At 45.5% G+C, this 21,675-nt stretch overlaps 1 protein-coding gene across 2 annotated transcripts in view; it reads left to right on the forward strand.

Annotated features, from left to right (window-relative positions):
- Nucleotides 1–21,675, forward strand: part of RNF213 (ring finger protein 213) — a 2,973,532-nt gene that overhangs the window by 2,619,741 nt on the left and 332,116 nt on the right. For both annotated transcript variants that reach the window (XM_078654076.1, XM_078654077.1), the window contains exon 56: nucleotides 3,352–3,446. In XM_078654076.1, coding sequence (XP_078510202.1) covers nucleotides 3,352–3,446 — 95 coding nt within the window. The remainder of the gene's footprint in view (nucleotides 1–3,351; nucleotides 3,447–21,675) is intronic.

The following is a 21,675-nucleotide window of genomic DNA, read 5'->3' on the forward strand; positions in this document are numbered from 1 at the left end:
ATACATACCCTTAATAAGGGCATGCCTCTGTCTGTCTGACTGTTCGGCTTTAACTTGTTCACCTATCTCGATTAATTCTCTTTCTTGGGTTCGTTCTTGGGATTCTCTACTTAACTCTGACTTTCTGACTTCCTTTTCCGTTCTTCTATGCGCTTCCTTACGCCATAACTCGATGGCATCTTTCTGTGACTGTCTGGCTTTCTTTTTCCATAATGCTTCTTCTACTCGCATGATACATTCGGCATCCCATGTACCCGATACGGGCCATCTATACTTTTCTTCTAACTGTTTGGTATACTCTACCCATAAATCTAGATACAATATGGCGCTTATGCCATGTTTCTGATACATAAAGTGACCTGGACTGTCCCTAGGCGGAACAGGAACTGCTGCTTCCAGCAGACCCTTTCTAGTTTTTAACTGACGTAACTTGGAAAAGAGCGGCATTCTAAACTTGAATCGGAACACAATACAATACACGAAAAACAATAACAATTGGGGAAACAATTCAGGCATACCACGACATTGGAAATACGTTAAACAATATCGTAAATAACAGTTCGAACAGAATACTACCTGGAAATACTGAAAACAGAACAGAATTCTCGAGAACGGAACAGACTAGAGTTACTGGATGCACTGCTATAACAGTACGGAACATACCGGTCCCATAAAGGAACACATCAAGACCCGTATCCACCTAGGTGAACACTTCGTTTGTGAGCTTGGGTACCACCAACCCACGGACCAGAGTCAATTTAGACTGACCCTGTCTAGACACTACCCCAGCAATGGTACTCACCGGGCAGCACGGAACGGAAGGCCTCGGACGGGACTGGACTACGACGACGAACTTCGGACTTCGGACTTCAGTTACGGGTGGACCTCCGGATACCTCGGACCTTGGACTCTCGGCTTGGGCTCTGGTCGGGACTCGCCGCGTTCCTCCACCGTCTCGTTCGGATGCTGGACCGCCTCCTCCGTCTCCTCCGTGGGCCTGAGGGATACTTGAAGCAGAAATATCTGCCAGGTGCACGGTATGGTTCCGTCACGACTGCAGAGGGTCAGGGGGTCGGCGTGGCTTCACCGACGCGTGGGGAAAGGGCAAGTCCCTGTTCGGGCGCCATTATGTGGTAAATAAATAAATAATACCCTATTTTTGGATGAATGAATGAATAACAGATAGCTCAATAAATAAGAGTCAAGATTCGAGGTAGTTAGGAGTTTCTGCAGGTTTATTACAGCATAAGGACAGGATCAGGACAACCTGCATGGGAACAGGATGACAGGGGAAAAGAGGCCCGGCAGCTGCCGGGGCTGGGTCTGGGATGAGCGCGCTAACATTCAATAACAAGACATTCATTTATATACATAACGCAAACACATAGCATTACATTGCAGTAGGCGTAGCAGTGGGTGGAGCAGAAGGCATGACGTGTAGCAGTCGCGAGAGATAACAGTAAAAAGAGGTGTAACTGGGAGTTTACTTAGACATGTGAAGTAAAACGTAACAGAATATGTCATGAATGGGCGGACACATAGGAGGGGGCTACCTAAGGAGCCGGGACCTCTAACCTAATGGTGCGCGAAAACTGGCAATGACGTGTTACTAGGAGAAGCTGGGGGCTACGAACTCTGTGCTAGGAGCAGAGACTAGAGTCTGGAGGGTCGGAGCGACATGTACCTAAACCCTATCTGGTATCTAATGTTTAGGGAACATGTTGATATAAACTAGAAGTCATGAGGGGAGAGGCTAACTTGATTCTAAGACTGGACCATGCATTATTCTACATGAAATGCGTGATGAAGAATACTAAATGACCATTAAATACAGTATTTCTCTAACAGGGAGACGAGAAGGCTAGACAACGACGGAAACTATTGATGCAGTTCAGTAGCTTAGGAATGCAAAGGAGGAGGACTGAACTGATAGCTGGAACTATAACATACTTTTGGCAGACTTAGAGGCAGAGCCGGGGTGCACCGGGCAGTGCGAGGCAGGAAGTAAGTGAAAGGTCGAGGATACAGGTGGGGGCTGTATCGCTCCTCAGCGAGGCTTTCAGGAGACAGGAGCTGAATCCAGGGTCCGGGCCCTTTTGAGGCCTAGAAACGGGGACTTTATAATGGAATAACGTGCACACTGAGAAACGTGGCAACATTATTTTACATAGGCCTGATATTCGTAGTATTCACGAGGACTGGAAACTAACATATTAGAGGTGGACACAACTGTAATTGCGTCATTAATCAGAAATGGGGAATAACATATGCATATTGGTCATGCATTCATAACATATGAAAGATGGGGCGTAGGGACACAGAACATGGCAAAATTTACTTTTCCACATTGGTATGGTTCATTGAGGTAGCTTAAGAAATCATACCATCACTGAAACCAGTGTTAATAACTTACATGATACATGAAGTACAATGTCCATGGATAACTGCATAGGATTACAGTATCTTCTAAACCTCCTTGAAAAACCACTTCAGTGCCCTTGTCTGCAATTCCCACATAGGTAGGCACACCTAAGATATTCCAAGTCTGTTGTTGACGCTGCAGTAGTGATTGATCAAGAGTAAGTGGCACCTTGGAGAGTGACAGTCCAACTCAGACATATTCAAGTGATAGCTGCAATGATTGGTATAGGGTTGGCTCAGAAATTACAGTTGTATTTTGAACTATTTCTATGGTGCAGCACTTAAGGGACAGCAATAGCTTACAGTCATTTTGCTTATTTGCAGTTATACAACTCATGTTTTGTCAGTACAATTTTATCAATCTGTGCTACTGTCTTACAAATTTAACATATCCTTAGTGTGCCCTTACATCCTAGAAAACACTCGGGTGGACATCCCTCGGTATTTTAAAACAACGGTTTGGGGAAGACTGTTCACTTTCACAAGCTGCAGTACAAGTAACCAACAGTGTAAAAATCAGGAAGCACTCAAATTTCTATCAGGTCTTACTGATATACCCATTTTACCCGTAAGTTAGTTTGACAACAATAGGTATGTTTCACCATTTCAGTGAAGTGCCCTAATGCAGTTACGTGGGACACACACCTCCATGAAGGGTGCACTTTGTTGTAGTTCGTGAGTGTTGCACAAAATTGTGCACCAAGAGTCTCATTTTACTTTGCCAAATGATACATACCAGAAGGTTCCTCCTTTGATCTGTTGGTATTTCCATGCCTTTTAATTGGCTATTGGCCTTTTTCACATAACATTGAGAGTCTCTCACACCCTTTTGCCACCAACGTGTTTTCACTACCCTACGACTCTATACCCTTTTCTCTGTGTTTAGCAATGCAGTTTATTTGTATCCTTCTCCCTTTTTTTTTACTACAGGGCCTGTTGGCTTTGATGGCACACTCTCCACCAAGCGGAGCAGGGACACCTGGGAGAATATTGTGGCAACTACAGTTATAAGTCCAGAAATACAGGTGATAAGTCATAATCCTGGAAAGTGTTTCTTTGCAGGTTCATTAAATGTGTGCATGGGTGTATCCCTTTACAGCTTCACAAAAATGTATGTGTTTCCATGTGTCGGTCCCAAACTGGAAGAAGACAACTTCCATGTAATACACATGGCGGTGGCTCATGAAAACGGTCTACTTTTCAAACTAAATGTCTGTGTTCCTTAAAGTTCTTTACATGTGACCTTATGGGCACTCATAGGTCCTCATTCAGAATTGTATTGAAGCATGGTAAAATTGCATGCAATTTCTCATATAGACTTCAAGCTGCAGATGCCTCACCTTTTGAATATTCCCTGGGCGTCAGACTGAATACAGGAAGTTTTCAATAGTCCCCCTGAGTGCCAGAAGATGGTGACTTGCACTTGCGCACAAATGCTGTTCTGCTCCGAAAGTGACATGCAGGGCCTATATAGGTGCCACTCCTGTGCACTGATGTCAGTTCTTTTCTTTCCACTTCAACAGACGTGGATCCAAAGTACCATCTTGTCTCTCCAAGACACATACCTAGGTAGTTTGACAACATTTCTTATAGTGTGCAAGGAATTTCACCCACTAAAATGATGTGTTTCAATCCCTTTAGCGACTGTCGCAAACAAATGTATGTGACCGATCCCCAATAGTTGTGACTGTGGTGCCTGGGATCAAGCCACGAATCCAAGCCCTGTGGCAACTCCACCTTGATTAGACAGACAGCCATCAGAGAACGCAGGGTGAAGCTTTATGCCACCAAGCATAAGATGATTTCACAACTGGATTGTTCAAAGGCCTGCTCTTGGTCCTGTTCCTGGAGTCAATGGAACTGCTCCAGAGGTTTCTCCCCAGTACTTTGGTAGTTCCAATTCCAGAATTCGTCTGCTCTTTCCAGTCTACTCCTGTTTTTCGGAGGTGTTGTCATTTCTTTGGGATGTCCTTACCCTCCACCTGGAGCCTTGCTGGCAATTCAGAGATTTTTTATCCTCTGGCTTTTTCTGCCATTCAAGGTTCCTTCTGGAAGGCACCATCTGCCTAGGCGCTATCAAATGTTACTTTCCTTTGGTAGGGGTCACCTTTACCTCTGGCAGACCAAGACTGTTAAAACCTGGGTTTCCTGACTTGACTTCAGTCAGAGGTCCCTCAAAGGGTGTCAGTTCCATGACACCAAGTCATCCTAGTGGCTCCGCATTGAGCTTGAAGACTATGATATCCAAAACTCTTGGGCTTGAACATATGCCCTCTGATCAGGCTGCCTCTCTAGGAGGACCTGTTGTCGCAATATTAAGGCAGGGTTTTGCAGCCGAGCCACCGCAATCTCCACTTTCATGTTTGGAGATTGAGTGCTGACAGCTGGACCCCTTTGACCTTCCTCTGGAGTTGTTTAATGTCATCTAGGCAACCAGGCTCCCTCAACAAAATTTGGTGTTGGGACAAATTTGTGACTTGGTGCAGCCCTTACGGTCTGTTATTAGTTTTGGTCTCTTGTCTGGTAAGACTTTGCTTTGAGCACAGTTAACGGTTATCTTTTGACCACCAGATCAGCCCTCATTGTTTGTCAACGGCTGTGATGAGATTACCTGATGTGCACTCCATTTCAGTCACTTCAGGGCTGTTCTTTACTGCTCCTTTTTACCACGACTGTGTTCCTCAATGCTATCACCTCACAGCTTGTGAATGCGCTTCAGGTCCTTTGTGTCAATCCACTATATGCTTCTTTCTTTCATCCCAGATAAAATAGTTTTGAGCACTCAGGCATCCTTCCTACCAAAACTTGTGTCACTGTTTTACATCAGTGTAAGAGGGGAGAAACATTATCACTTGGACCCCAAGAGAGTGCTGAGCTTCTACATAGATCGTACCAAAGACCACAGAGTAGCCGGTCAGCTCTTTGTCCGGGTTCTCCGCAGTGAAAAAAGTCAAGGCAGTGCAGAAGAGAACCATCTCCAGGTGGATCATGCTCTGCATTAAGATCTGCTACGCATTGGCCAAAACACATTCTCAGGAAGGACTACTTGCTCATTCTACCAGGGTCAATGTTGCTATCACTAGGTTGCCATGCATAGTCTCTGTCCTAGATGTTTGCCAGGCAGCTAAGTGGACGCTCCACCTTATGTTCACAAAGCATTTTTGCTTGTACATTCAGGTTCGTCAGGAGGGGCATTTTGCCCACTCGGTCCATTAGGTAATTCTGCTCCACCTCACCACCTAACTTGTATTGAGGACATCAATTCTTTATTGTGTATATCGATGGACATTTAGTCAATTGTGTTAATTTGTCTGGAGTCAATGAATACTACCTGTAGCACATTGAAGAGGTGGTTTGTCTTGAGACTTGCTGCCTTATCATAAGCATGTTATTGAGACAGTGAAAGTGTTCGAATGGGAGCAAGAATTGGAAGCCATGGGGTATGTGTAAGGTATTAGGGAATTGGAGCTTCATGCAAGACTATTCCTCTGCTGTTGTGTCCCAGTGTACTGATCTTCAGTGAAAGGCTTATTCATATGTTTTGGATTTCAGCCATCTTTAGAGAGCACTTTTTTTGAAAGCCTAGGGCTTCCATATGTCGAAGGACCTTATCCCAAATGTTTACTGTCTGAACTTCTTTTAGCATATTGCAGAGTCCAACAACAGTACGCTTACGGAGGTACATTGGAGTCTTGTTCCTAGAAAGCCTTGTACTTGATGCACAAGACTTGGAATTCCAACATGGACTATACTAGGAGCTGGTAGATGCTTTTTAGAAGGATTTCATTGGGTTTGTTTTGGGGGATTAAGGCATAGTTTTCTTATTTGGGAAATCCACAGATGTTCTTTCAAATATTGTGATGCTTAGGTGTTACAACTGCATATTTTAAAAACATGGAGAAGCAGATGAGTTATTGCCATACAAGAGTAAACCACTAAAAAACTAAATACTAAACCACTGAGCAAACGCGAATAATAACAGCGAACATGAATAACAATAATCGGTAGGAAAGCGGCTGATCTTGGTATTTTTTTGCTTCCCCCTATTTATGTAATACATACTCATGGGTGTTGAGAGTTCCGTTGTCCAATCCCTAGCCAGCACATCATAATATTTACTGTGAAGTCTTTCTCAAAATATCAATTTTGGCCATGCTGCCACAGTATTTTTGCTATTACAGTGACAAACATGCACAAAACTAACACACTCAGACATGGAGGCACATGTAAAATGGAAATGTCTGCAGCCATAACACACAGGCCAAAATACAAGCACCCACATCACAGGCAATGATATCCATGTATATAAGGCAACAGAAATGTAGACACCCATGAACAGATCAACATTCATAAAGGGCTCCACCGAATGAAAAGTAGCACACGTTTTTGTGCAGCAAGGGGCAGGGGTTATATGCTAGATGGGACAAAGGTTGTATTCAGTGATATGTACATTGTGATACGCAATAGAGGAATATAGGGTGATAAGCACATTATGATCAAAGGTTAGTGTATCACTAAAAAGCAAGATGTACCTTAGGGATGCAATGTGTGATATGCTCAGAACTCAAGATATGATGTGGCCCACTAGTATTCTCTGGATAATTTGCATGGTTCTCCCATTGTCATTAGCTGACAAGACTTCTGTACCCTAACTTTGGGGAGGTGAGATCCCAGGCTGGCGTCTTGCTTTTCTAGGGAAGTAGTACTCGGTCTTCAAAACAAACATTTCAGACTTATTGAATGTCACATGAAGGAGAATCTTCAGAAGCAGCTGGACAGATTTCTTGGTGTCCTCACTTTTTGACAGTGGTCTGGCACCACAGGTTTGCTGCTTTAGAGCTTATAGGTCTATACATGGCAGTATAGTTTCTCTTCTGCTGGGACTGACACTCACCACTCCAAAGGGCATTATCAGTATTGGAAGAAATCTTCTGTTCAATGGTGATCTAGGCAAGCAAGATAACCTTCAGCTTGCCAGAAAGGCAGTTATCTCACAGAGATAGTCATAAGGCATTCCACAACTGCTTCACAGAGATAGTCCTAAGGCATTAAGCACTGAAAGACAGCAATAGTTGGTGAATTTTAAAGGAGTCTGGCACTGGAGTATCTAAGCATTAGAATATGTGGTCTTGGATATACCATAGCATAATGATCTTGTGACCTAATTAAAAAGCAGTAGCCTTTCAGTTAAATTATCATAAGGCTAGTCATTGGTGAAGTTTTTAAAGATTCAAATCAACATTAGGATGGCCAGAGAGCCAGGATCCCGGAAGGCCATTCTCGAGTAAAGCTGCCGCAACTGGAGCAGAATGTCCGCCAATATCTCATGCAGCATAAGTATCATCAAGAATGATACTGGTTACCTAGAGGCGGAAAGTGCTGATAGGCTCGGGGCTCTTGTTAGGTGTCTGAGGCCCATGGTACTTAACCCAGCTCCAAAGAAAGCCACTCCCTTCCCCCAACACAAAATAGCTGTGGCCTAGCCTAGATTGGGCACGTTTCTTGTACTTCTAGTAGTGTGCTGATAATTGACTCAAGTGTGTAGACTCTAAGGGTTAGGGCTGGGATTAGCATCAATTGAGCAACTACCTGAAACGCGTGCGAGAACTCAGTAACTGCAGTAATGGAGACTTCAGGGCTGTGGGAGAGAGATCAGGTGTGTGTTCTAGTCACAGAACAGAGGTAGTTCTTTCTCTGGGGCAGAAGAGCATTGCCTCCATAGCAGAGGTGTCAATGGCATAATTTAAGGCATAAGAAGAATTTTCAGACATTGCACAAATCGTGGCACCAGTCCGAGGCCATTCCCGCTGTCGCTCCACTTCCCACTCAAACTTTGGGTAAGTCAAAGTCCAAACAGAAGCAAAGCTGGACTTAACCATCCCACCACTCAAGTTTGAGAGAGAAGGTACGAGGGTGTCAAGATATGAACTGCACTCCATCAAGGGCATACGTCCTGGAACCGATGCCTCAGCTAGTCCCATCACAGTTCCTGGGCCATAGTGAACCAGTAGCAAATTAAGGTCTTCAAGGACACCATGTTTCAAGTCTTCAGTGAGCATATGACTGCTTTTAGTGCTCATGCGGACCCAACAGAGCTGCAAGTTTCTTCAATCAGGTTCCTGCTGGAGGGTCCTCATCTAATGCCATCTTCACCAATGGACCTATAACCAGGTCCATCATGACGCAGGTACAAGTTTCCACATTTGCCCCATACCGTAGCCCATGCGGATTCCCACCAAAACAGTTATGTTGTCGGCTCCACTGGCACTGATTGATGACCTGGTGCAAATGCCTATGTTGGACCCTGAACTTTTTCAGACCCAGCTCAACAGATGTTTTGCTTCTACCCGACACCTCTGCTGCAGCACAACTATCAGCAGAGGCTCCATTTGCTGTTTGCCTCTGTTTCTGATCCTGTTTCAGTACAAGAAGTACCCCAGAATATTGATGATGATGGGGTGTGTTGTGGCATTATTCCCCTTCATTATACTAATGATGCCCTATACCTTCACTTGTAAAATGCCATGAGCTTGACAGCTCCCCTGAAACAGAAGTTGACTTGCCACCTTGGCAACTGAGGACAGCCGAGGAGCTAGAATTACATTTGACCTCCTTTCAGACCAATACAGTGCTCTAAAGTAGATTCTCAAACCTGGGCCACCAACATCAAAGCCCTTGCTCTCATTTGATGATGCCCTCATGGATGCCACAATCACTATGGGGTGGAAACCATGTTCCTGTTCAGCTGTTAATCGACAAATATTTACGAGATGCAGGTCTTCCTCAGAAAGGATTTCCTCACCAAGCACCCTACGCTGAAAATTCTCATTGTGCAGGCTTTGGTGAGTAAGGTTAATCCTAACTCATTTCCAATCAGTACTCCTGACAAAGAAACTAAACGGATTGATGGTTTTGGCAAGCTAATGTTTTCTCCTGGTAGACTAACACTGCTATCCATAAATGCAGTATGTCTATTGAGCTGTTACATCAACACCTTATTGGACATGGCCATCAAGATCTTGCCAGCAGTCCCAGAAAACCGTAGGCCCTCCATGGCTCAGAACATCTGTGATAGAAAGGATGCAGTGTAATACATTCTTCTGGCAGCTCTGGAGACCAAGGACTGCACTAGTAGAGCAGTAGGAACCAGTGTCATGCTTCAAAGGTACACCTCTATGGGGTAGGCTGGGTATTCCAACGATGTACAAGCATCGCTGATAGACATGTCAGAAAGTCAAGCCACAGCATGTTCCTTGGGGCTACTGATGCCTGCAAAACAGTTTCCCCATCAGTTCAGCGAATGTTGTGGCTATTCCGTGGGGATAGCATATAGGTAACTGTAGCCTCCCCAGCAGACGATACAGTAGATCGTCCAGTCTGTTCTAAGCCACCAACGTGGCACTAATGGACATCGCACAGAACAGTAGGTGCACTTGTCCTCACACTCCCCCCCCTCTCCCGCTGCAGCCGCAACCAAGTTGCTTTTGTTTGTCCTTAGTGATGAAAGCGCAGCCAATAAGGAATGGGATTGATTGTTTCCTCCATCACATCTGACAGATATGTGTTGGCTATTGTTCAAAGAGGCTACTCTCTTTCTTTCCTTTATTTCCCCTCCCCACTTTTCTCACCCACCAGAATGCATTTCTGAGGGACATCGGTCCATCCTGCTGCATGGAGGTACATCTCTTTCCTCTCAAGGGTGCCATCAAACAGGTCTTGATTCAGACTGGAGCGAGGACTGTTATTCACTCCACTTCCTCATTCTGAAAAAGGACAGATGACTCAGGCTCTGGAGCCACTATATGTCTTTCTGTGGAAGGACCAATTTTCAAAATGCTCTCATTGGCTCAGATTCTATTTACCCAGGGCCTAGGAGACTGGATGGTGTCCCTAGATTTGCATGACACCTATTTTAATATGCCCATTCAGCAGTCCCACTGACATTAACCGCAGTACAGGGTGGGCCAGGAACTCTTTCAATATGATGTGCTTCCTTCGGTCACTTGTGTGTTCAGGAAAGTGATGGTGGTGGTCATTGCGTGTCTTCGGAGGTCAGGAGTTGCTCTGGTTCGAGGCATGTGGGCTGCTGAATTCATATCTGTGCATAGATCGCCGCCTAGTGTTGGGTCGGGATGATTGCACGTTGTTGTCCTGGAAGAGTCTTCGAAGTATCTCGAGATAGGTGGCTCCTCCCCTGGACTACAGTGCGCATGGGCATCCTCTCCATCCTCAGATTGTTTTTTTCCGCCATTGGGTTCGGATGTACTTTCCTTTACTCAAAGTTCGGAATCGATACTACTCTTTCTAGAGGCCAAAAGGCCTTCGCGATCGTCGGTATTGTCTCGAATCGGTGCCGACAGCTTCTTTAGAAACTTTATCCATCTTGCGACGTCGAATAGGGCCGCGGGCCTTCTCGGTGCCACGCGACCAGTCGTCGATGGAACGGAGTCCATTCAAGAGATGCCTTCTATGTAACTCCAAATACTCATATATCGATAAACACCCTGTATGTAACAAGTGTTTATCTCCAGAACATAATGAATCCAACTGCCTAGCTTGTGCCCAGTTTCGTTCAAAAAAGACACTTCGAACTCGACGGGCCGCTAGACTAACCATGCAGAGACAAGCGCCAGAGACAGAAAACATCTTCGGCGATGAAGACAATCTTGTCGAGGCAGAAGAATACGAACAACAGTCGGATCAAGAATCAGAGCATGACTCCGACTACTACATCGACGAGGAAGAAGACGTTGTCGAGGTAGGTGACAACGAACAGGGGATTGGAGCCGTAGAGGACGACTCCAGTGATGAAACAGGCCCAACCGTAACTATGGCGGCTTATACGTTCACCTCCTCGGTTCCACAGGCTCAGGTCGAGGCCTCGCCACAAGGCCTTAGCCAAGATCTCGAAAGACATTCTATAGCCCCGCAATACAGCCCGGCTAAGAATATTACTAAAGAGCCATCGGATCAACGCACTCCGAGATTGGTGATCTCGAAACCAAAAGTGGTGGAACAAAAAACGAAACCGAAACTCATCGACTTCACGGTCTTCGGACCACACTACGTCGATCCATCGGAGTCGAGACCGAAGAAACTCGTAGACAACACAGTCTTCGGGCCGAACTATGTCGAACCATCGGCGTCGAATACAAGGGTCGTCGAGCCGAAAACCAGCGCCCCGGTGCCTACTCCAAAACAAAAGGGTGTCGAACCGAAAACATCGGCGCCGACGGCCGATAAAACAAAAAAGGGACTCGAACCAAAGAAGGTTGTCGAAACCAAACAAAAAGGCGACAAACCAATTGCTATGCAAAAGAAAACCTTCGAGCCCAAGAAGATCGAACCAAAAAAGGGAATCGAACCTACACCAAAGGGCGTCGAGCCAAAGACACCGATTCCAAAAGCACACAAAGCCATAATCGAACCGAAAAACACTGTCGAAAAGACTTCGGCTCCGAAGAAACAGGCACTACCGAAACAGACTGTAGTACCACAAAAGAACATCGGACCGATTAAGTTTGGCCTCCCACCTTCCTCAAAGACAAAAGCGGTCGACCCAAAGGGCGGCGTCGAACCGAAAAACACAAAACAAAAAACAGTGGCAAAACCACACAAGACTGCTGAACAGGAAATCTTACATCCAGACCCTGAATCAGTCGTACAATCAAAACTCTATATTGATCCTAACTCTGGCAAACTCACTCTCTACAAGAGGAAGATCAGACCAGAAACTGCGAAGGAGACTTTCACTATACCACTAAAAAAGAAAAGGGACTGTTCTACCTCACCTATTCTTTTTGAGCCTATTCAGCCAAATAGGCCACACACATATTCATATACACCCACACACTCAGATGAAGAGGTGGATGAGGAATATGATCAGGAATACAGCTACCCAGTAGACACTGACCAAGACAGCCACACACAACCATGGGCTGACCCACTAAATCCTGGTGACTCTCAACCCATTCCTGATACACCTACATACCCTGCTAAGCCTTCTCCTACAGAGGACACAGCTGCTTTCAATTCATTAATAGAAAGTGCAGCAAGCCGTCATAATGTGGACATGCACGCAGACCCTGTGGAGGAAGATTTCCTCTTTGACACTTTTGCCATATCGGAAAGAACTGTTAAAACACTACCTATGTTAAAGGGGGTGCTTAAACATGCAGGAGACATATTTAAGGATACCACTAGGGCACGGGTTATTAACCCTAGAATTGAGAGGAAATACAGGCCAGCACCACTAGACCCTACATATATTAAGGGACAATTGCTTTAGATTCTTTAGTGGTGGCGAATGCGCGTAAACGTGCAAACTCTCAAACAACTGGGGAAGCTGCACCTCCCGACAAAGAATCAAAGATCTTTGAGGCATAAGGGAAAAGGGTAGCCGCACAAGCGGCTAACATATGGAGAATATCTAACACGCAAGCCCTGTTAGCTAGGTATGACAGGGCACACTATGATACCTTAGAAACACTTTTACAGCATTTACCTGACGCTTACAAAGCTAATCACCAACGCCTCCATTAAATGTGCCTTAGATGTAGCAGATACAGCTGACAGGGCAATTAACACCAGTGTTATGATCAGGAGACATGCGTGGCTATGCATTTCTGGTTTTAAAAACGAAGTACAGTCCACTTTGTTAAATCAGCCAGTCAATCCTGACTACTTATTTGGTCCAGGAGTAGATACAATCCTGGACAAAATGAAAAAAGACACTGAGACGTCTAAGTCGATGGGAGCCCTACAGTCACAACAACATAGAGGCTCCTTTCGTCGCTCAAACTACAGAGCGGCTGCAAGAGGCAACTCATTACAGCAGACCACAAACTACAAAGGAAACACACAAACCACCTACAATAAAAACAATAGAGGTGGATACCGCGGCAATAACAACAAAGGCAGAGGATGAGGGAACAACACCACCAGATCCTCTACCAATACAAAACAGTGACTCCTTAGCGCTACCCCCAGACCATATAACACCGGTCGGGGGACGATTACAACAATTCCAACCAGTCTGGCAAAACATCACTACAGACACGTGGGTAAGGCAAATTATCAGAGATGGCTATTGCCTAGAGCTAACCTCCACACCACCCAACATACCTCCAAAACACCGTCCTAAGTCCGCAGAACACCTCAACTTATTGCAGCAAGAAGTCATCAGCATGCTGCAAAAAGGGGCCATAGAACTAGTACCATTAGAACATCAAGGTACAGGGGTATATTCGTTGTACTTCCTCATCCCCAAAAAGGACGGGTCTCTCAGACCAATATTGGACCTAAGGCCCCTAAACCATTACATCTTATCAGAGCATTTTCATGTGCTCACTCTACAACAGGTGTTACCACTGTTTCAGCAAGGAGACTTCCTCGCAACCTTGGACCTCAAAGACGCATATTTCCATATCCCGATACATCCTGCTCACAGGAAGTATCTCAGGTTCACGCTACTAAATCAACATTACCAATTCAAAGTACTTCCATTTGGTGTAACAACAGCTCCAAGAGTGTTCACAAAATGCCTAGCGACAGTGGCTGCACATTTGAGAAGACAACATATTCACGTCTATCCATACCTGGACGACTGGCTAATACAAGCAAAGTCAGCCCAGCAGTGTGCCAGCCACATGTCAAAAACAATTCACCTACTGCACAGCCTAGGCTTCACGTTGAACTACCAAAAATCTCACCTTCAGCCATCCCATGTACAGCAGTACCTGGGAGCAACAATAAATACTCTGGCAGCAAAAGCATACCCAAACGCTGCAAGAATAAACGGGATGCAGCTACTAATCCAAAAGTTCAAGCCACAACACTCGCTCTCTGCCCGAGTGTTTATGCAACTCATAGGCATGATGGCTTCGTGCATCTTAATAGTCCCTCACGCCAGACTACACATGCGTCCACTACAAGAGTGCTTAGCACGGCAGTGGAACCAAGCTCAAGGACAATTGAAAGACCTAGTGTTGGTGACCAGTCGGGCATACAACTCTCTGCATTGGTGGAATCCACAAAACCTTTGCAAGGGCCGACTGTTCCAGCAGCCTGTACCACAGATAGTGTTGACAACGGACGCATCTCTCATAGGATGGGGAGCCCATGTCCTTCAGTACACAGTGCGGGGCCTATGGACAGAGCAACAAAAGAAAATGCACATCAACTTGCTAGAAATGATGACAATTTTTCTGGCAATGAAAGCGTTCAAAGTACATTTATGCAACAAAGCTGTGTTGATCCGGACGGACAACAGGACAGCAATGTACTACATACAGAAACAGGGAGGAACACACTCGCCACAGCTATCACATCTAGCACAAAGCATGTGGAAGTGGGCCATCCAAAGAAACATTTTTCTCATGGCGGAACACCTCCCAGGCAAAGAGAACCAAGTAGCGGATCTGCTCAGCAGGCACACCAACAGCTGCACGAGTGGGAGATTCATCCCACAGTGCTCCAGCCCTACTTCCAACAATGGGGACAACCAGAGATAGACCTGTTCGCCACAAGGGAAAACGCAAAATGCCAGTAGTTTGCCGCCAGGTTTCCACATCCGCAGTCGCAGGGCAATGCGATATGGATGAACTGGTCAGGCAGATTTGCGTACGCTTTTCCCCCAGCACCATTAATACCGCTAGTGGCACGCAAACTACGCCAGCATTCACTGACACTAATCCTGGTTGCTCCAACATGGGCGAGGCAACCATGGTACACAACGTTCCTAGAACTTTCCGTGGTGCCTCATCAAAGACTGCGGCTAACACCCACTCTACTCACTCAGAGCCATGGAGACATACAGCACCCAGATCCGCAACAACTGAACCTTGCAATCTGGCTCCTGAAGTCTTAGAGTTTGGATACCTGAACTTACCTCCTGACTGTATGAACATTATCAAGGAGGCAAGAAAACCTACAACCAGAGCTTGTTACGCTGCAAAGTGGAAGCGTTTTGTCATTTACTGCAATAACAATGACGTAAACCCACTAGATGCTTCAACGCAAAATATAATTTGCTATCTTTTGCACCTACATCGTTGCAATCTAGCATATTCATCTATCAGTATACACTTAGCTGCCATTGCAGCTTATCTTCAGAACAGACAGCATCTTTCGCTATTCAGAGTGCCTGCAATTAAGGCATTCATGGAGGGACTCAAAAGAATAATCCCCCCAAAACACCCACCTTCACCTGTCTGGAACCTTAACATCGTTTTGACCAGACTTATGGGACCACCGTTTGAACCACTGCATTCATGCAAATTACAATTCTTAACATGGAAGGTGGCTTTTCTAGTGGCAATTACTTCACTTAGAACAGTTAGTGAGCTACAAGCCCTAACTATTCAAGAGCCATTCATACAGATACATGCAAATAGGGTAGTTCTTAGAACAAACCCTAAGTTCATGCCCAAAGTGGTATCCCATTTTCATATCAATCAGACAATTGAACTGCCAGTGTTCTTTCCAAATCCACAGTCAGTCCCTGAAAGGGCTCTACACACACTAGATGTCAAAAGAGCACTTCTATACTACATTGATAGAACTAAGGATTTTCGGAAAACTAAACAGTTGTTTGTTGCCTTCTCACCACAACACAAAGGCAACCCCATTTCAAAATCTGGGTTAGCTAGATGGATTGTTAAGTGCATCCAAATATGCTATCTAAAAGCAAAGCGCACTTTAACAGTTCCCCCAAGAGCGCATTCTACACGCAAACTAGGGGCATCCATGGCTTTCCTAGGAAACATTCCTCTAGAGGAAATATGTAGAGCAGCCACATGGTCTACCATACATACTTTCACAAAACACTATTGTGTAGATGTACGTTCCAAACAGCAAGCAGCTGTAGGACAGGCTGTTCTAAAAACTCTTTTTCAGACTGCTGCAGCTGGCACAGGTAGCCACCGCTACGGGAGAGACTGCTATATATTCTATGCACAGATATGAATTCAGCAGCCCACATGCCTCGAACTGAATATGCTACTTACCAGTATGCATCTGTTCTTGGCATGTAGGGCTGCTGACATTCATATCGCCCACCCTCCTCCCCATGCGCACTGTAGTCCAGGGGAGGAGCCACCTATCTCGTGATACTTCGAAGACTCTTCCAGGACAACAACGTGCAATCATCCGGACCCAACACTAGGCGGCGATCTATGCACAGATATGAATGTCAGCAGCCCTACATGCCAAGAACAGATGCATACTGGTAAGTAGCATATTCCTTTCTGTACCTCGACAACTTGCTGCTGAAGACAAGCTCACTAAAGTCAGTCATAAGCCTCTCCATTTCCATTCAGATGTCTAGGTAGATGGCCTGAAATCTGCAGTGGTGGCTACGTTTAAAATTAGCTTTATTTGACAGATATATCATCAAAGCATGATACAAGGAATAATTCTTAAAACGCGTATATAAACACAATTAAAAAACCCTGTTGCTGTTAAAATAATAAAAAATCTGTCCTCTAAGATAATAACATTCAATAAAACAGTTAAGACATCTGGGTATATTGATGCTTTAAATCCCTAGGTACTTTACAGTTCATCATACTATTTACTGCAGGGTCGCAAGTATATACATTGCTAGCATGCCAGACACTACCCGACAATACCACTGCATCTAATATACGGGAGTCCAGCTCCATACATTCATATACAAAAGACTAATACAGATACAGTTATGGACCTTCACCCTGCGGTAAGTACCTGAGATCTAATAGCCCAAGCCCAACCCAGAGATTTAGCCAAGGCAATGACGATGGGGGTCAGAGTTTCCGAGCGCTGTAATCTTAGCGCAACGTCGTTCCTTCTGGTGCCCAGTGATCTACAAATTGGAGACAGCCACACTCTGCGTGGGGCAGCATAAGCTGGGCAAACAAACAGCTGGTGGGCCAGACTCCATTTGGGCGTGACAAGTGGGACAGGGTTCGTCGCCTAGGATGCCCCATCTTGCTGTGTACGACCTTACTGGTAATGAGCCTACCCTGAATTGGAAGTAGAACTTCCGATAATGCGGCTTGGTTATAATATCCCAGTACTGTTCCAACTTTGGGGATGACTTTACATCTAGGAAACATCCCATAAGTGAAGACAAATCACTATTCCTATAAATGGTATGGGTCACCCAATCCCAGTACTTTTCTTTTAAAAACGCTTTGGGGAAACGGGTTACTCGCTGGGTTCTCCCATAGTGTTGCCATACCAATACTTGTTAAGAGTGAGTCTAACCTCCTGCAGCCATTTTATTTTGTTGTAACAGTCTGCTCTGATTAGTTCCTTGAGACATGCAGCATAGGAAGCCAGATCTGGTGTGGACCAGATTCTCCTCCAATAGAGTAGGAGACGCAGTCTAGCTATGTCGGCCAATGTCTTCCTATCTAGATCATGAAGCAGTGGGCGTACTGGGGTGCTTTGCGGGAGGTTAGTAATCGTACGCAAGAACCTGTTTTCTGCTGCAGTTAACTTAGAAAGGTTCTCGAACCCCCAAAGCTCGGCCCCATAAAGCGGAATTGACGACTTTCATGTTATATATTGCAGGACTGGACTAACCGGTTTAGTAAGGGAGGTGTTGAACTCAATTTGCAGGGTTCCAGCCAGTTGCCGGTGATCAACGAAGCCATATCAAGCTACTGGTTCCACCTCATGTCCCTCTGCATGATGACCCCCAAATATGTAAAGTCGGTTACCTGTTCTAAGGGCAGCTTATTTAGCACTATGCTTCCTCTAAATGCTTTGTGAGGGTTAAAAGACATACATTTCTTTTTTGACATGTTAATTTCCAAGCCCCGTAGATGGAAAAATTCCTTGAAAAGTAACAGAGCTCGTTGGAGGACACTCAGTGTCGGGTCATCTGCGCAAAAATAATGGGGATTCTAACACCAGCTGAGCTGGAGCATCATTGGGGGTAGACTCCAGGAATTTTGCAATCTTGTTGATAAACAGAGAAAATAGTGTGAGTGCCATTACCCAACTTTGGCGCACACCTTTCTCTATGGGAAAGGGATTCGTAACATTACCCTACGAGCCCCATCAAATTTGGGCGTAATTTCCCTCATGAAGTCTGGCAATGAGGGATAACAATTGGGGGGCCATCCCCAACTCTTGCAGTACTACCCATAATTTACTACGGGAGACGAGGTTGAAAGCTGACTTAAGATCCTTGTCCAGGACCACTGTCTTCCAATATAGCAAAATGAAACAAAATGTTCGAGGCATATGGGCTGCAGATGGTACATTTATGAATAGATCGCCATCTGGTGTTGGGCTCGGATGATTGCACTTGTTTTTCTTCTGGAGAAGTCTTTGTCGTCATCGATGACTCCTCCTCTTGGTGTTAGTGGGCATGGGCATCGGCTCCATCCTTAGATTGTTTTTTTCCGCCATCGGGTTCGGATGAGGATCGAAGCGCTCCGGACCAACTTCGATAAAGAAGGTTATATTCGGCGCGTAACCCTTTCCAATTCGACGGTATTGTTATCGAACGCGACTTCACTTCCATCTCGACGCGTTTCAAAGAACGACGACTACGAGAAGACCAGCTCGACGTAGTCCAGCCCGGAGTCCATGGAAAGGACTCCATTCAAAAAATGTCCAACGTGTGGTGCTAAGTTCCCACACAAGGACCTACACGAGGTGTGCAACCTCTGCTTGTCGCCTGAACACGAATCCAGGGACTGTGAGGCCTGTGCAGCATTTTCCTCAAAATCGACGATTAGAAACCGTCGAGCCCGAAGACACGAGGTATCGAGAATGCAGTCACAAGCAATCCCGGAGCTGTTCGAGGACTAGCACCCAGAAGAGGAGGAAGAGGAGGTCGACGAAGCGGGGTCAGAAGCGGACGAGTCCGACGTCGAGGAAATCGACGTCCAGCAAACCGTGAGTGACAACATCCCTTTACCAAAGAACAGACCCCGCACGGTGTCGACCCCGCCCTCGAGCCCGGTCAGACAACCGAAAAAAGTTTCCGACGCCCCGCCTTCGGGCCCGGCAACGAAACCGAAACACTCGGTCTCCCATCATGGTGGTTCCGATAAACCCACATCGACACCGAAGCTCCATATCAAAGAAAGCTCGAAGTCGAAACAGTCCATGTCGACACCGAAACACGTTTCGATGTCGAAAACACCCTCGACACCGAGGACATCCTCGACGCCGAAAACATCGGATCCGAATAAAATCTCGGTGCCGAAAATACAAATGGACAGTCAGAAGAAAAAACACCTTTCGGACCCGAAAACTGCGGTACCGACACAGGAATATAAAACCGATCCTAAACAAAAGACTCTGTTTATTGATCCACAAACTGGCAAGGTAGTCACAGAACTACCTAAAAAGAGGAAGAATGAACAGTCGGACGACAAAACTCCTCAGAAGAAGAGAACATGGGGACAAATACAACTCCCCCCCCCCCCTTCTCCACAACCTAGAGACACACCCTCTTCTCCTCTTCCTCACAATAGGCCTACTATTCCTCCCACACGACCATCTACACCTACAACAGATGTAGAAAGTGACACAGGGGAGGGAGAACATCCTGGGGATGATGAAGACACAATCCCAGAGGAGGCAGACCCATGGGAATAGTACAATGTAGGGTCAGATAACGATAACAACCCTGAATTGTATCCGTCAAAACCTTCACCTCCTGATGATAATACTGGGTTTGTGCAACTCATTAATAGAGCAGCAAAATACCACAAGGTAGAGCTACATGCAGAACCTCAAATAGAGGATTTCTTATTAGAAACACTACCTACTGCACAAAGAACATCAGGAACACTACCGATGCTTAAGGGTCTTCTCAATCACACATCAGAGATATTCAAAGACCCGGTGAGGGCTAGGGTACTGAACCCAAGAATTGATAAGAAATATAGAGCAGCTCCAAAAGACCCAATATTCATTAAAGGACAAATTCCTCTAGACTCACTAGTGGTCACAAACGCTCGTAAGAGAGCAAACTCTTTATCTACAGGAGAAGCTCCACCTCCTGACAAAGAGTCTAAGCTAATAGATGCCTCTGGCAAGAGAGTAGCATCTCAAGCGGCAAACAGCTGGCGCATAGCTAATACACAAGCACTACTTGCAAGGTATGACAGAGCGCATTATGATGAATTAGAAAAACTCATCACACATCTCCCTAAAGAAGATCAAAAGAGGGCAGATCAACTCATACAGGAAGGGAAGTTAATTACTAACACTTCAATCAAGTGCGCCCTAGACGCGGCAGACCCTGCAGCAAGATCCATAAACACAAGCATCATGTTAAGGAGACATGCATGGCTCAGGGTTTCAGGGTTCAAACAAGAGGTACAAACATCATTACTGAACCAACCTTTTGATGAGAAAACACTTTTCGGCACAGGGACAGATGAGGCCTTAGAAAAGATGAAAAAGGATACGGAAACGGCTAAATCAATGGGAGCATTGCAACAGCCGACACAAAGAGGTTCCTTTCGTAGGTCCACCTATAGAGGAGGATCCAAAAATACAGGTACAAGCCAGCAACAAACCTCTTTTACACCTACATCACCCAGAGGTAATTCTAGAGGTGGTTACAGAGGTAACAACAACAAGGGTAGAGGTCGCGGAAACAACAACAACCGCAACTCTCCAACCCCAAAGCAGTGACTTCATACAGCTCCCCCCAGACCATATAACACCGGTCGGGGGACGCCTATCACAGTTCCTACCTGTCTGTGAAAACATAACATCAGACAGGTGGGTGAGACAAATTATCCAACATGGTTATTGCCTAGAACTCACAGCTACCCCACCAAACATCCCCCCCAAACAGCGTCCAATGAAACAAGATCACCTGACACTGTTAAAACAAGAAGTACTATCCCTGCTAGAAAAGCATGCCATAGAGAAGGTTCCACAGCACCAACAAGGAACAGGAGTATACTCCCTATACTTCCTAATTCCCAAAAAGGACGGGTCTCTAAGGCCAATACTGGACCTAAGACCTCTCAACGCATACATAAATTCGGAACATTTCCACATGGTCACGCTCCAACAAGTACTTCCTTTACTGAAGAAAGGGGACTTTCTTTCTACACTGGATCTAAAAGACGCTTACTTTCATATCCCGATTCACAAAGCCCACAGGAAATACCTCAGGTTTGTGGTAGAAGGACAACATTATCAGTTCAAGGTCCTTCCGTTTGGTGTCTCAACGGCACCAAGAGTGTTCACAAAATGCCTAGCAGTGGTGGCAGCTCACCTAAGAAGACA

This window comes from Lissotriton helveticus, chromosome 7 (assembly GCF_964261635.1).
Source record: "Lissotriton helveticus chromosome 7, aLisHel1.1, whole genome shotgun sequence".
In the NCBI taxonomy this organism is placed as follows: domain Eukaryota; kingdom Metazoa; phylum Chordata; class Amphibia; order Caudata; family Salamandridae; genus Lissotriton; species Lissotriton helveticus.